The sequence below is a fragment of the Ailuropoda melanoleuca genome, chromosome 12 (assembly GCF_002007445.2).
Source record: "Ailuropoda melanoleuca isolate Jingjing chromosome 12, ASM200744v2, whole genome shotgun sequence".
In the NCBI taxonomy this organism is placed as follows: Eukaryota; Metazoa; Chordata; class Mammalia; order Carnivora; family Ursidae; genus Ailuropoda; species Ailuropoda melanoleuca.
The window spans coordinates 9,293,369-9,308,174 of record NC_048229.1 but is presented as its reverse complement, the minus strand read 5'-3'; the positions used below and the strand labels follow the sequence as shown (position 1 = coordinate 9,308,174).

The following is a 14,806-nucleotide window of genomic DNA, read 5'->3' as shown; positions in this document are numbered from 1 at the left end:
GGTTGCGGTGACTAAATGAGATAAAAATGGTGAGGTACTGTGGGAGGAGATATTTGTGGACCTGGGGGTGGGGATGCGGTGGGGGTGGTGTTCTATCATAGAGGAGCCATAGAATTTACTAGACTGATTCCAGCATGGGCTCTGAGTGGAATCGGCCTGAATGCAGATCCCAGCTCTACACTTAGTAGCTGTGTGACCTAGGGTGAGTTACTTGACCGCTCTGACATTGATTTACCCCTCTACAAAACAGGGCTAAAATAGTCTAAGTTTATAGCAGAGTTCTAAGGTAATGCATGTAAAGCATTTAGCCCATTGTCCAGCATAGAGAAAGGGCTCTCTCAGTGATTACTTATGCTCTTTAAAAATGGGAATTCCCTAGTGTGTTCATTTTTACCATGGCTTTCTGTGGCAGGGAAAAGGATTCTCCAGAAGTGCTGGAAGAGATGGGAGCCTAGATATTCTGTCCTAGTGTGCATGTAATTTTGTAAACCAGAGTTCTGTTCCTTGGGCGCCACCCGTGGAGATGTCTTTCCTCACTGAGTTTCTTTTTTCATTTTTTAGAAGAGGCTATAACCACAAATGAGGTTATAAACCAATTATTGCACCACGTTGGTGCGATGTGCATACACCAACTCAATCTTCTTGCCACCAACCCCAATCTTCCAATCACAAGTGTCTTGGGCAAGCAGCATCCAATTGAGGCACACCATCTTAGCAGTATCTGTGACATTATGGAGAAGGCCATGGTTAACGGAGATACCTGTATTATACGCTGTATTCTCGTTGTCTTTCAGGTAAATGCACTGTTTTGACAGAAGTAAAATGATAGAGAAAAAGAAACCCAGAACTTGGTTTCAGCCAGCTAATTTCTACCAGAAGAAAAGTTTAATAACATTCTTGTCTTATATGTTAACCACATTTTAATCCTGTAATTAGAATTGTAATCATATTCATTGCATTACAGTTAATGGAGTATTGCTGTAGGTAGCTCATTGCAATTAATATATATAAAATATTTATAAGTATACCATTACACAATAGAGAAGATTGTGGTTAAAAATCCACCTGGATATCTGTTCATAGGAATATCTACTATGTGCTTTTTATGATTCATAGGGATAATTTTATCCCTAGTAGAATTAGCATTTTTAGATATACCCCTTATGTTTCCGTAGGTGGTATTTAAGTTTTTCTTCAGCCCACAAACTGAAAGGAATCGCGACATCATTCGACGGTCTGGATTGCTGCTTTGGCAGTTGTTGATGGCACCAAAAGATCAGATTTGTCCTGAAATTCAGAAGGAAGTATGTCTTGCCATCAGGTAATTGGCAAGTGATTTTCTTCATGGTTTTTGCAAAATGCTTCTCCTGTGCTGCATTATAATCTTTCCTGCAGTTCGGTAGCATGGAAGTCTCTTACCCCATCCAGTAGTCAGGAACTCATGCATAGGGAATAATTTAACTGGAGAGGGCTTGTGGTCCCACTTCCAGAGGACCCAAGCCACGTGTGTAACTATGTTCCTCAGCTTGCCTTTTGGATTTTAAAAGAAGGAAAAAAACATAAACCATTGAGAGGATATTTTGATGGTTTGCAAGTGGATGTTCCTGTCATTTGGGAAGAGTGTATGGCAAGGTGGCCAAGAAGCGGGTTTGGGCAGCCAACAGACCTGGGTTCTAGTCTTTGCTCTGCCACTTACTAGCTCGGTTCAAGGCTTCCACTTCCTCAGCTGTAAAGTGGGCATAAAAATAACACCTACTTTTAAGGGTTTGTGAGATTTTAATAAGGTAAAACCTGATGCAAAGTGCTCAAAAATGTTAACCTTTTAAATTCTATTTAAAACCTTGTTAGAGAAGATAGCAGAATTTATGGCCACTTTCTGTTTATTATGACTTCATCTTTTTTTTTTTTGAGTGCATGAACTTTTATCCGTGAATATAGCCTTAATATGACCAAGTATAATTTAGTGACCAAGAGAGAACTGAATGCTTGGTCTGGAAGAACTGTATGATGGGAGTAAGCAGAGAGGGAGGGGTTTTTTTTTTTTTTTGCCCTTGTATAATCGATTATGCTTTGTGTCTCTTTCTGTATTAAGTATTAAGGCAATAATTTAAATCTGGAGTCATGAGGAAACTTCTGGGGGTAATGGGTACTTCACTCCCTTGATTGTGGTGATGGTTTCATGGGTCTATGCATATGTCAAACTTGTCATATGTACACTTGAAAAATGTGCACTTTATTGTATGTCAAACCTCATTAAAAAAAAAAAAGGAATAACAATTCTGACACTACTTGCAATGCTTTTCATTTTGCCCTTTTGGAGAAGCTGAGATTTAGAAATTCCGCTTCTCAAATGCGCTTTTGGTCACAATCTGGATGTATACCTGGCTCAGCTACATTGACTTTTTATAGCTCAGTTCTATTTAACCAGTTCTGTATCCAGCCTCAGACAAGATCTTACTTTGGTAACTCGTAGACGTGAAGGAGAGAGAGCCTGTTTCTCAGGGAGGTGAACGGGCTATATCGTGACAGTGAATTTAGGTTCAGCCCCTTCGTTAGTGATGAAACTGCCCTCAGAGTTTTATGCAGTCACACTGCCGTCTTTAATATAAATGCAAATTAAAACATTTAGAATTTGGATTTTCTAGAACATTTGTTGAAAAACTTTTTGACTTTTGTGTCCTTTCAGCTCTGGTTTAAATATCTTGTACCCCGGTGAAACGGAAATCAATAACTTACTGAAGCTGGTCTTAACAGAAGGTGAGAATCATCCCTGAATTCTCCTTAAACAACCATCCCTTTTTTGTCCCTAAGGAAACCGCTGGATATTAAGATAGTAGATATTTCTTTTCTTCATACTCGTTAGTATCCTTTCTAAAATATGTCTGCACATACGCCAATGATTCCAACTGGACCGAGAGCAGAAACTGTGTTCTATGTATCTTCAAGCTTTATAAACCTTTTTCTATCCGCACCGCTTAGCAGAAGGTGCCTGATGGTACATGTTTAATGCACGTGAAAGATAATGACTTCTAGGGGATTGCTAAGTCAGTTTGTTTCCTCCAACACCCAACTTTTAAAGTTGGACTAAACAACAAATACAATGAAGTTCACCCTGCCAAAGACACTCTGCACTTCTAAGCAACGTTAATTTAAGGAATTAGAAATCACACTTCATGACATATGAAGAGATGAATTACACTTAGATCAGGATGTACCGATTTAAAAAAGTCTGGTTGTGATGTTTTTGCTGCTGCTGTTTGTGTGAGTACATGTGCCTGGAGCCCCTCGATTGTCAACAGTCTGCTCCTTTCAAAACTTGCTTTAATAGCCTCAGTTTTCTAAGTGTAATCACCAGGGTCATTTACGGAGCTTTGTTCTGTGTCAGGCGAGAGAAACAGCGGCCTCTCCCAGCTGCGGGATGTGATTCTAACCAATTTAGCTGAACAGCTTCAGAACAACCGATTTGGCAGCGAGGAGGACGAGCATTACAGGTGACACCAGTTATGCTGTTGACTGCTCACCCTCTCTGTGTTTTTCCTAGTAATTAATTTACGTTTAAATGTGTTTGATCAACTTTAGTCTCCTATAGTATCTGATATGATAATTAGCATGTTAAGTCAAAATCACAGATCAATTGAAAGATGATAAATCCCACACTTGCCCTAAGAAAGCGAGGATAGCGTTTTCCAGTTTTATCACCAGAGGAACTTAGGCCTGCAGAAAGAAAGATTCTTAGTGGAAATAAGAGATGGGGCTTATTTAAACATCCTGGTGGAGGGTGCCATCCAAATCGTTGGGCTGTGAGAGAGGGTAAGGGTGTGGAGAGAGCTAGGAAGGGGAGGAAGGTATTGGTTTTCTTTGCTGTTTATAAAATACTCGGACCGGGTGCTTGGGTACCATATTGTTTCTGTAAGTTTGATTTAGACATTTCGCCTAGTTGTTAGCATCATTACTGAGTAAGATGATTTACTTACAGAGCCAGTAATTTTGTTTCTTCTATTTGTCATCTTATACCAATTGTATACAATTTATCCTTTTATTATTAAACCATCAGTATCTTATTGTTACATTTTTCCTGCATTTTAAAGACTAAATGATGAACTTTTACACTACATTCTGAAGATCGTTGTACGGGAATCCTGTATCTTAATCACCAAGTGCCAAACTGTCTCTAAAGAGGATTTTCAAAAACTCCTTTCGACTGTGCCTGTAAGTAAAAATGTGTTTAATGAAGGCAGAATTATATCACATGTCCCCGTTTTCATGTTACTGTATTGGGGTGTGTATGTACACACTGTCGTAACACACGCCCTCCAAGGCAGCCATAGTTGATGAAGTTCAGTGGGTGACTGTTTTCCTGGAAATACAGAACTGAACGAATCCACTTGGAATACTTTCTCTAAAGACTTTATTTCTCCTGCTTAAATGTCTTGATGCAGTAAATTGTTTGAGTTTGGATGTTTTTGTTTTGTTTAAAATAGGATTTCCCCTCCTGTTAATTTTTAATGTGGCATTGTTTTTTAAAGCATCACGGTTACACAGATTGGAAAGAAACAAATTCTCTTATGGGTTTGGGTAGACTCTTCTCTAGTGGAGAAGCATGAGAGGAAAGAGGGTGAGAAGAAGAATTATTAAGAGGGAAAAATTCAAGTAAGTATCTGTGTGACTAGTGTGAATTCTGTAGCAGAAGGCACAAAGTTACAGTAAATGTGTCAAATGACGTTTTATCAAAAGTCATGCGGAAATAAGTCACCTGATAAACTAACCTGGTCTGTTTTCTGTACTTTCTCTTTTGCTTCCCTTGTCACAATCTTATAAACACATAAGGATTACATGACCTCTTCTCTCAGTAGGGTGTAGGTCATCTAAATGCCCTTATTTGTATTAAAGGCTGCGTCCTCCTGCCTGCGCTATCTGATGGCAGTTCAGAACCACCTTCTCAGTAACACTATTTTGATTAAACCTGATGAGAATGATGACAGTGACAGCTCCTTGCAGGGAGAGACATTGAAGGTACAGGTAAACACCAAGCTTTCTTCTAACGATGCTTTCTACCCAGTGTGTAAAGCACAGCTTAATTGGCTAAATCTCTGTGTATTACGATGTCAGATTTCACCATGTGGCTTATATTTTTGTGAGAGGTAATATTAGGTCACTCATTTCATAGGTTTTTATGTCATTGCACAGTGGTTACCATATTTGTGACACTATCATAGTGTGTCATCCATGTGCTCCTGTCAATCTTTTTGTGCCTTGTTTATTTTCATCTTTTTAAAAGAACTGTAAAATATGGCACTTACAAGTGATCTACACATCTGAAATTTATGTATGTATAGATAAAATAAATCTGGGTGCATAACATTTGAAATAATTTTGACATTGTGGCTGGTATGATACTCCCTTGATTTAAATAACTTCAAAAAGGTGATAATTTTCTCACAACCTTTATACTGAATAATTTCTAAACCTACAGTTTATTTCATTCTCTGTAATTATTTTTAAGATAGCTTCTGTGTAAACTCAATAATTGGTTCCCACATGGCAATTTATAGCAATCCAAAGACTTTTTTTATAGCAGTGATGTTATAATTTTGACAGATGCTGGAGGCTGTTATTTGCATTGTTCTTCAGAATTTCTTCTTTGTGAGAGAATTAGAGAAGTCAATAAGAACTTGATTCTTCTTGAAAATGTTCACTAATACACACTGAAAAATTAACCAAGGAAGCCAGAAAGCTAAACGCCGTTATAGTTGCCCACTTCTTACTCCTTTACACATGCATACTGTGAGACCCATACACTCGCTAGTTCCTGTTTATGAGTTGATCTTATTATAGAGTCAATTTTTAAACAGGCAAAAATGCATGAATTAATCATTTCAACTGCTGATACTATTGGTTAACTTCTCTTGCCTTAGTTTCCTAATCTGTGCAAAGGGGCAGTAGGTCTCCCTTGTAAGGCTCTGTGAGGGTCAGAGAGGAGGCACAGCAAATGCCCACGCAGGGCCGCAGTTAACACACAGCAGCTGATAGGATCTGTGTGACTTAAACCGTGGTTTAGCCTGTCAGTTCAGAATTCCTTTTCTCTTAATGATAAAAACATTTTAATAATTTCCAAGAAAGGCCCCAGCAAAGTCCAATAATGTAAACCAGTGTTTTCGCTTTGAAAGGCTAAATTCCGTATGTTCTTCATTAGCCCAGGGAGAGAATTACCCGTGGTAAACGCAGAAGAGGCTGAGTTGTCCAGTGTTTCTGAGAAAAATTAAAAAACCCAGTTTTCACCTAAAGGGTTAGGTTGGTCACATTTTTTTAACTAGAAAATAATTGTAAACTTAATATTTCTATGATTTTTAACTAGTACTTCTTAACACATTATTTAGTATTTGTATGCCCACGAAGTCTCTCATAGTTATTTTTAATGTTTGATAGCCTGTAACTGCCTGCTACTTTAACTGAATTTTTAACTTGCCTGCTTTCAAGTGTAGTGGTTTAAAACATTACGTAAAAAGGTCACTTGTACTGTTTCAGAATGTTGTGTTTTGTCTCATTTTATTCACCGCCTATACATGCGCCTTTTACTGTTCTGTTTTTCTCTTTAGCTATCCTCATACCACCCAAGGCAATCTTCCACCTGGACAGTTTCTGGGCTGGCCACCGGGAGCTCTCTTATGCTGGAGGGGATGGGAGAAATGCCTTTTCTCCCAGGGACTCCGTGTGCTCCCCGTGAAATACTGCGTATTTCTGTCAGCACTCCAGACCTTAGCCTCCCAAATCAAATTGCTACTTGCCATCCTAGCGGAACTTACTGCTTTGGGCGTATTCTGGCCACCTCATTATTTAATTTGGAAATGCATCCTTAAATACATCATTTCATGTTGTCATTGTGAGTGTACACTCATCACAAAGCTTAAAAATAATATTATGATATTTTCTACCTAGGAGCTAAAGGTCAGTATTTTGGCTCTTGCCACCCAAATCCTGACTGGATGTGATGAAGTGTTGGAAATGCTACAGCAGGTCACAACTGCCCTCATAAACAGTGACCTAGCTGACCGTGAGCAGAGGTGAGGAACTGGCTCGGGAGCTGTGACCTGCTGCCCTTCAGGAAGCAGAATTTGCTTATGAAAGCAAACTCTTTTAGAACATCAAGTGTTCATTTACTGTAGAGGGATTTTTGTGAGAATAAGTTGAAACGGCAAGTGTTTCAATGCCAAGTGCAATTGAACTCTTTAATGGTGCTTTTTGGTGAGATTGGGCTAACAGCCACGGTCTAAAGGGGCAGCGAGGTTGTGGCGCACAGCCTCATCGCTGACATTTGGGTCTGCCACCAACGTCGCTCCCAGCCCGGCCTTTCCTTCAATTATCTGGCTCAGCACCGTGTGCACTGGGTTCCCTCATGATAAGGACTTTAGAGAGGCAGAGATGACTTAGTAATACGGAAAATTAACTCCCCTGCGAAAGATGATGCTGACGTGATGTCTTAAGATTTTACTGTAATTTTACTGCAAGTACAGGAGCGACCTACATAGAGGGTAATCTTTTCTTTCCCAGTAATAAAGCTCGCTCTTAGTCCTCCTCTTTAAAATTTCGGCTGTGTTTTGCTCTTACATCTGTGCTTATTGATGATTTTAATGTTAGAGAGGCTGATCCAAAACAACCCTGCAGTGTAATTTTTCCTCCTGTGGCCCCATCTGTCCCCATGTCCCTGTTTCTTGCCCATTCCCAGAGAGTAGGTGGCCAGGCTGGAATTGGGGACAGTATAGCCCAGATAGACATTGCACTGGGGCTTGTTAAGACACATGGAGCCCACTGCTGGCACACAGTGCAGATTTGTCCTGGGGAGGAGGGACAGTCTGAGAGCCTGAGAGATGTGAGGCCTGTTTCTTGTTCCAATCCCAGTATCCTAAGTAGCCTCGGAGAATTTACATAACCCACATCTTTCTTTGGGTGAGTCACATATCTTAATTCTTCTTCCAGAGGATTGGGATATTAAGAATGTGATTTTAGGTAATCATTTTACAGTATATACATATGTCAAATAATTATGTTGTATACCTAAAATTTATACAGCCTTATATTTCAATTATATCTCAATAAAAAGGGGAGAGTGTAATGTGTTTTAAAAACAAATTAAAAACCTGGGTTGTAGCCAGTTACTTTCTCCCTGCCAGAGGCTCTGCACAGCACAGGCCCCTACGACGCCAGAGCCAGGGGAACTTTGTACATGGGAACTACCTAGAATAGCCATTTGTATTTTAGAAGCCATTTATAAAGTACTTCAGAGGTGCTATGAAATGCACCGGGCAAACTTTTTTTTTTAGCAAAACCACAGGTTGAAGGTGAAACCCATTACTACATGTCTGTCCTCTCCCTCAGTGGTAGAAGGTGGGAAATTTGTGGACTGAATTGCCATAGCTGTAAGTGCTCAAGCCACTCAAGGAAGTGCAGTTTAAGAGAAGTTGTTGGATGAAGATGATGGCTGCTTCTTCCCGTGATTAGGAATTGCTTAAGCTATGTGTTTTCTTGAACTTTTTATAGGTTAAAAGGCTTGGAACAAGTTACTAAGGCTACTATGCTTGGTCACCTTCTTCCAGTGTTACTGACTTCGCTGATGCATCCAAATTTACAGACCCTGACCATGGCCGACGCCCTGATGCCTCAGCTCGTGCAGCTGGTCCTCTACACCAGTCAGGTGCGATCCTCGGGGTGCCAAAGTGAGCTGCTCTGCTCTTCGGCCAGCCGAGCAAACTAACCGTGTCTGTCAGAAGCCAAGGGAAATAACAATGGAATGAAGAAAAATAGCATGTCATAAAAATAACACGGGAAAACATATCTGTTTGACTAAATGACTTACTGCAATCTTACAGCAAGTGTGGATTGCCAGGCAGCTGTAAAAATGCTAATCCACAGTGCTACTGAGATCCTACCATTATGTTCAGTCTCCGGAGTCCTTGCTGGCTATTGGTGACTAATAGAAAGGATACGTGCCATTCCGGCGTTAAATAAAATGGTGTTAAGTGGTCTAAGTAGCAAAGCATTTCTTCGTGAAGGAGGGCAGACGAGGATTGTAAAAAGATGACTTAAGTGAGAATTCTAAATTTGGCTCTCGTACCATCCAGATACCTGACAGTAAGCACTTTAAGACATGATGATGGTTTTGTGTTTCAGACGGCTTTGCTGCTTAAAACCCAGTGTCCAGTTTTTGCCGAGGTGGGCTGTTCCCCATGTGGTGCATCAGACCAGAAGGGCAGGCTGTTCCCCGATGAGAGGTGAAAGATGCTGCTTCCTTGCAGGAACCCCTGCCTTGTTTTCTTCTGGTGAAAGCCTAGTTCTCCTTTTACAGCACTGATTTTTTAGCAAGGATTATGTAACTGGAAAAAGAAAGAGACTCTAGGGTCAACGTTTTACAGATAATTATAGAATTGCTTTGTAGATTTATAGGACCAGGTTAGAGTAAATTCCCCGCAGATCAAGAGATTAAAGATTGACAAATTCTCATATACCAAGGATGGAGATGTAAAATATTACGAGTCTGGCAAGTAGTTGGAGAGTTTCTTAAAAAGTTAAACATACATCTACCACACGACCTAGCTACTCCACTTCTGGGTATTTACACAAGAAAGAAGAAACCATAGGTTCTGATAGAGACTTGTATGTGAAGGCTCGTAACAGCCTTAGAGTCGCCCAAGACGAGTAACAACCCAAATATCTACCGACAGGTGAATGGATAAACGAATTGCAGTATATTCTAATGATGGAGTCCTACCCCACAGTAAAAGGGAGTGGGCAGTTGATATACGCAACAACATGGGTGAATCTAGAATCCTTACACTGAGTGAAAGAGGCCAGATCCCCCCCCAAAAGTACATATTGTGTGATCCCATATATATGAAACTCTAGAAGATATAAGCTAATTTCTTGTGATAGAAAACAAAAAGTGATTGCCTGGATTACCAAGAAGGAGGAGGAAACTTCACGAATATATACCTATGTCCAAACTTACCAAGTTGTATGTTTTAAATATGTGCAGTTTATTACACGTTAATTATATCTTATTAAAATTGTCTTTAAAAACCGATCAGAAGGGAACTTCTTGCGTTTCTCTAGAACAGGGTGCTCTGCAGCTGAGCTTTGTGCAGTGATGAAACTCTGGAACTGTGTGTCCAGTACCATCAGCCATAGCCACATGCTATTACTGATGACCATCAGTGTGGCTGATGTGATCTAGAAACTGAATTTTCAATTGTATTTAATTCAGATTCAGTTTAAATGGCCACATTTGGCTAAGTGATCACCATATTGGCTGGGGCAGAGCTGAAAGAAGAGAGTTCATGCCACAACAGCTAAGTGTTGGTTGTAGGAGTTGTAGGAGTTGTAGGAGTTTGTATGCCACAGCTTTGGGCTGTGAAGTCCTTGAGAGATTAATTACAGTAGATAAGAGGACTTTGAAGGCACTTTTCTTTAGTAAAAATTAGAGTAAAAAGTAATCACGTAGACTCGTGGAATTTTCAACAATTGACACTTAGGTATCAACGAAAGCGACCTTGATAGGGCAGGATACTAATCCTGTGGGATTTGGAAAGTGACCAGTCTTAAGGGTCCTTTGTAGCATCCTTTTTTTTTTTTTTTCCTGAGTAACTTGAAATGAGAGTTGGTGAGGTCCTTTCCTGGATATGAATTGGGCTTTCCTCTTGAAAAGAGAGGGAAAAAATGCAAATACACTGTCTAACAACAACAACAAAGAAGAGCAGTAAATATAGGCATTTTTAAAATGTTTCTGATCGCCACTGATACCTAGCATTTAAAAGCCGTGAGGATGTGGGAAAGGAAAGCAAAATTTCTAAACCTTTTACATTTTACTATGTGTACGTCTCCTTTTTCCTCTCCTTGCTGCTAAGCTAAATCGCTTTCTCTTTGTCTGGTTTTAGGATGCTGGAAGAGAAGGAAGAGCCTGGCTTTCTCACTGGTTTAAAGATTCCTGCTCCGTGGGCTGCTGGAAAGACTGTGGAAACAGTCCACCCTGTCAGAGACAACTATAAATTTAAAGAAACGGTCCACATCCCAGGAGCTCGCTGCCTGTACCTTAGATTTGATAGCAGATGCTCTTCCCAATATGACTATGACAAAGTAAGCAAGACTGGCTTAGTATTGGCTCCACCTCCGATAAGCTGATTTCTTAGATGCTTCTTATTTTTCTTTGCTCCTGATCACCATTCTTGACTTTTTTCTGTCTGCAGATGTCTCTTTGGAGAGCATCCTTAAGATATGCCTTGAAAGGGTAGTGGTTGGGGAATTAAAGAATCAGCACGTCTGTGTTCTAAGAACTGTGTTTTCATGACATGTTGAAAGTGTACTTTTGTAGCTTTTCAAAAGTTTAGATCTGAGTCAGAGGAAATTTTCCTTACTGCTTACCTGTTGCCTGCCTTCTGTGGTTGGAATTCTTGTAGACAGGCGATGTCCATTCATCTAGAAAGGTCTTACTGCCCAGTTCTGGGACTTCTCATGTATTCTTTGGGAGAAGGTGGCCTTTTAGAAGAGTTTCAAATGTGCTAGGATCTGTTTTATTTAAGTTATTTTTTCTTTGTTGTCAGAACCCCTGGGCCGGTGTAGATTTTGAGGAAGAGTAGTTTCCAACCTAGTGAGTGGCTTAACAATTTTAAGGGAAAGGAAACATTTGAGGGGTTGTAATATTTTTTTTCTGTTTATATTGTTGCATTGCAGACTGCCATGTTGAACTTAGGAGGAAAGGTGGATGAACTTGTGATACATAACCTACAAGTACAGCCGAAGGATTATCCCATAGCTTTGTACACATACAGGACTATTTTCATGTAGATTGTTAGCTATCTGTCTCTCCTCTGTGAACTATGTAAGGGCAAAGATCTTAAATCCCATTGGGGGAGATTTGTAGATGAAAAATAAAGGCCTTCTTAACAGTGTATACTCGGAGATTGTGAAAACACATCACTGACCAAATTATAGAATCCTCTTTCCCATCATCTTTTAGGATAGTGAAGACTCCCAGATGTCCAGAGGGGTTTAAGTTTTGCCTCCAAAACTCACTTTAGCTGGAGGCAAGAGAATTCAGAAAATGGTCTTTGGTAGGCCTTTCAGAGAAAAAAATCTGCCATCAGCCTGCCCCACTTCGTAGCTCCTGTCATCAGCTACCCCCATTTCCTACATTAAAGTGCTATGACTGTCTAAAATAGAAATGGATAGGTAGGCAAATCAGTCAGTATCATTTTGTTTTTCCTTTAAAAGCCAGTAATTTGCATCTTCTGACGTGTGCTAGTCAGCACCTGCAGTGGGCATCAGTGTTCAGTGTGGAGGCACAGGGAGATGTACTCCACAGATGAAATAACATTTACTTTTCCAGTGGTCCCTGGTTGGTGTCAGCAACAGGTCCAACAGGGTAAGAGGGCACACCATGATACATGTCAAAGGTTAGAAGCGTCGCTTCTGGATCCACACTGAGCTCTCTTGTGTAGTCAGAGGTGGTCAGCGTACATGTTCGAAGACAGATTTGGTATTTACAGAACCCAGAGCCTCATTCTTCCAGTGGAAGCATTTGAATGCCAAATGACCTCTAAATGTTTCTCCTGCATATTAGAAAGTTGGTTAATTGGATTTAAATGAATAACCTTTATTGAAGAAAAGTATTGACACGCGAAAACTGACCCAAGGAGCAGCCCCCTTTCTGGCCTAAATTGGTGTCATTTTCTTTTTATACCATTAAGCAACATTCTAAAGATATATGGCTTATTTTCAATTTGTTGCATTTTTAAAAATCCTCATTCATTGACTTTTAGTTTTTGTGTATGTTTGTGTTTTTTGTTTGTTTTTGCCTTTATTTTATTATTTTAGATATAACCATCTTTCCATCTGTATTTGCTCACTTTATTAATTTGGGGGGAGGACTTCAGGGGACAAACTGTACATGTTATTAATGAGTTAAATGTCATTACTTAGCATTAAAATAACTCCTTAAAACCTATATGTATAACAGCTGAGTAAAACCATGTTAATGTGAGGTCCCCAAGGCAATTAAGTTGTGGCAATATTTGTTGTACCCAAACTACTATTAGTTGTACCTTAAAAATCAGGGAATATTAGTTCTATAATAATGACACCAGTGCCTGGTGATAAATATGTTTTTAAACAAACATTTTTTTGCAGCCTTTTTATTTGTAGATGTTGTTTTTGTTTTTCTTTTACAGTCTAACAGTATATTTTCTGTTTTGAAGTTGGTGATATATGCGGGGCCTAACACAAACAGTAGGAAGGTTGCTGAGTATGGAGGCAACACACTGGGATATGGCAGCCGTAGTGTCTTAGGAACTGGCTGGCCCAAAGACTTGGTGAAGGTATGGTATCAGTCAGATCCACTTCCTAGAAAAGAAAAATAAACTCCCATTCCCTCCTTTGGGCTCAAGTATTAACTCCAATTCCAGAAAAAATTGTCCGTGGGTGCTTTTGTTAAGCTGGGGCTATCTTGCCAGGCCTGGGAACTCACTACCTCATTCAGAATGACTATTCTTTCACTTGTAGGGCCTCAGACCCCTGTCTGTTCCAGAACTAGGATCCATTCTCCAGGGACTGAGTGCTCACAGCATTTCCTTCCCTGTCCATTAAAAGGCCCGCTAGTTCTTCCAGCTTGCTTCTTCTCTGCCGTCTCCTGTGATGGGTATCCTAGAACCACAGGGCCATTGCCGTTTAAAAATGTAGAAGCAGTGTTTTCAAGATGAATTTGGGCCTTTGGAGCAATACTAATGATCCATTCTCAGATTGATGAGATAACAGTCATGCTTTGTGATCGGGGCCCTGGAACAGCAACATATCTACCTAGAATATGAATATGAACTGAAATGCCCACTAAAACCTGAAAAACCTCTCCAGAGTCTGGTTTTGGAGCCTTGATCTCAAATGCATTACGTACCCTCTTTAATTCAGCTCCAGACCACAAGTTGTGTCCAGGCGTATAGTCTGGAGGTATCCAAATCCACATCAGCACGACACTTTTAATTTTTCTTTCATTTCCTCCATTTTGTTTCTTACTCGTGTTGGTTCTATAATATAGAGCAAGGTCTTCCAGCACTCTCTGTTCTTCAAGATATGGGCCATTTGCCTACCTTACCAGAACAAGTGAGGTGGTGAAGTGGACAGGGGGAGGGTGGAAAGAATAAAAGTCTTGAGGAATTTATTGAAATTATGCTCAAGATTTAATCTTTACTCTGATCCTGCTATTGGGCAGTTGTGGCCTGTTTCACAGATGCCTCGTCCCCAAGCCTACCTGGTCAGGAGAGATACCTGAAAGGTTGGTGTCCAGATGAGAGGGGATGGAATTTGAGTCAAGCGATAGAGAAAAGGAGTGAAATATTGTCGTGATCCTTTTGAAAGTAAATCTCTGAAATTCATTGCTCTCTTGAAAATCATGTGTCTTGTTTTTAAAGTGTATTTTCCCCCCCTTAAATTTTAAGGTGGAAGGAGATACAGTCACCTTCTCCTTTGAAATGAGAAGTGGCCGTGAACACAACACTCCTGATAAAGCTATGTGGGGCTTTGCTTGCACAGTTCGCGCTCAGGTACTTGAATCTAACCACTGCTGTGGGCATAATGTACTTTCTCCTGTGTGCCTTGGTTACATACATCATATTTGCCCTGGAAACAGGGCAGAATATGAGCTGCAGTTTCATCCATCTCTTCCATTTGGCATTCGTAGACTATCATAAGTAGTAGTTTTGTGGAATAAAACTAGCTGTGACCTAAAATCCGTTTGACAGCACAGAAAGAATCCATTGCTAGGGCCTCC

General features: G+C 40.1%; 1 protein-coding gene across 7 annotated transcripts in view; it reads left to right on the top strand.

The window, feature by feature from the left end:
• Nucleotides 1–14,806, top strand: part of HECTD4 (HECT domain E3 ubiquitin protein ligase 4) — a 187,781-nt gene that overhangs the window by 93,671 nt on the left and 79,304 nt on the right. For 3 of the 7 annotated variants that reach the window (XM_034638582.1, XM_034638578.1, XM_034638577.1), the window contains exons 12-23: nt 562–794; nt 1,176–1,321; nt 2,687–2,757; nt 3,386–3,491; nt 4,089–4,209; nt 4,891–5,019; nt 6,937–7,061; nt 8,536–8,689; nt 9,166–9,266; nt 10,926–11,124; nt 13,215–13,361; nt 14,475–14,579. In XM_034638582.1, coding sequence (XP_034494473.1) covers nt 562–794; nt 1,176–1,321; nt 2,687–2,757; nt 3,386–3,491; nt 4,089–4,209; nt 4,891–5,019; nt 6,937–7,061; nt 8,536–8,689; nt 9,166–9,266; nt 10,926–11,124; nt 13,215–13,361; nt 14,475–14,579 — 1,637 coding nt within the window. The remainder of the gene's footprint in view (nt 1–561; nt 795–1,175; nt 1,322–2,686; nt 2,758–3,385; nt 3,492–4,088; nt 4,210–4,890; nt 5,020–6,936; nt 7,062–8,535; nt 8,690–9,165; nt 9,267–10,925; nt 11,125–13,214; nt 13,362–14,474; nt 14,580–14,806) is intronic. The other 4 variants (XM_034638584.1, XM_034638581.1, XM_034638583.1 and 1 more) reach the window with 3 other exon arrangements.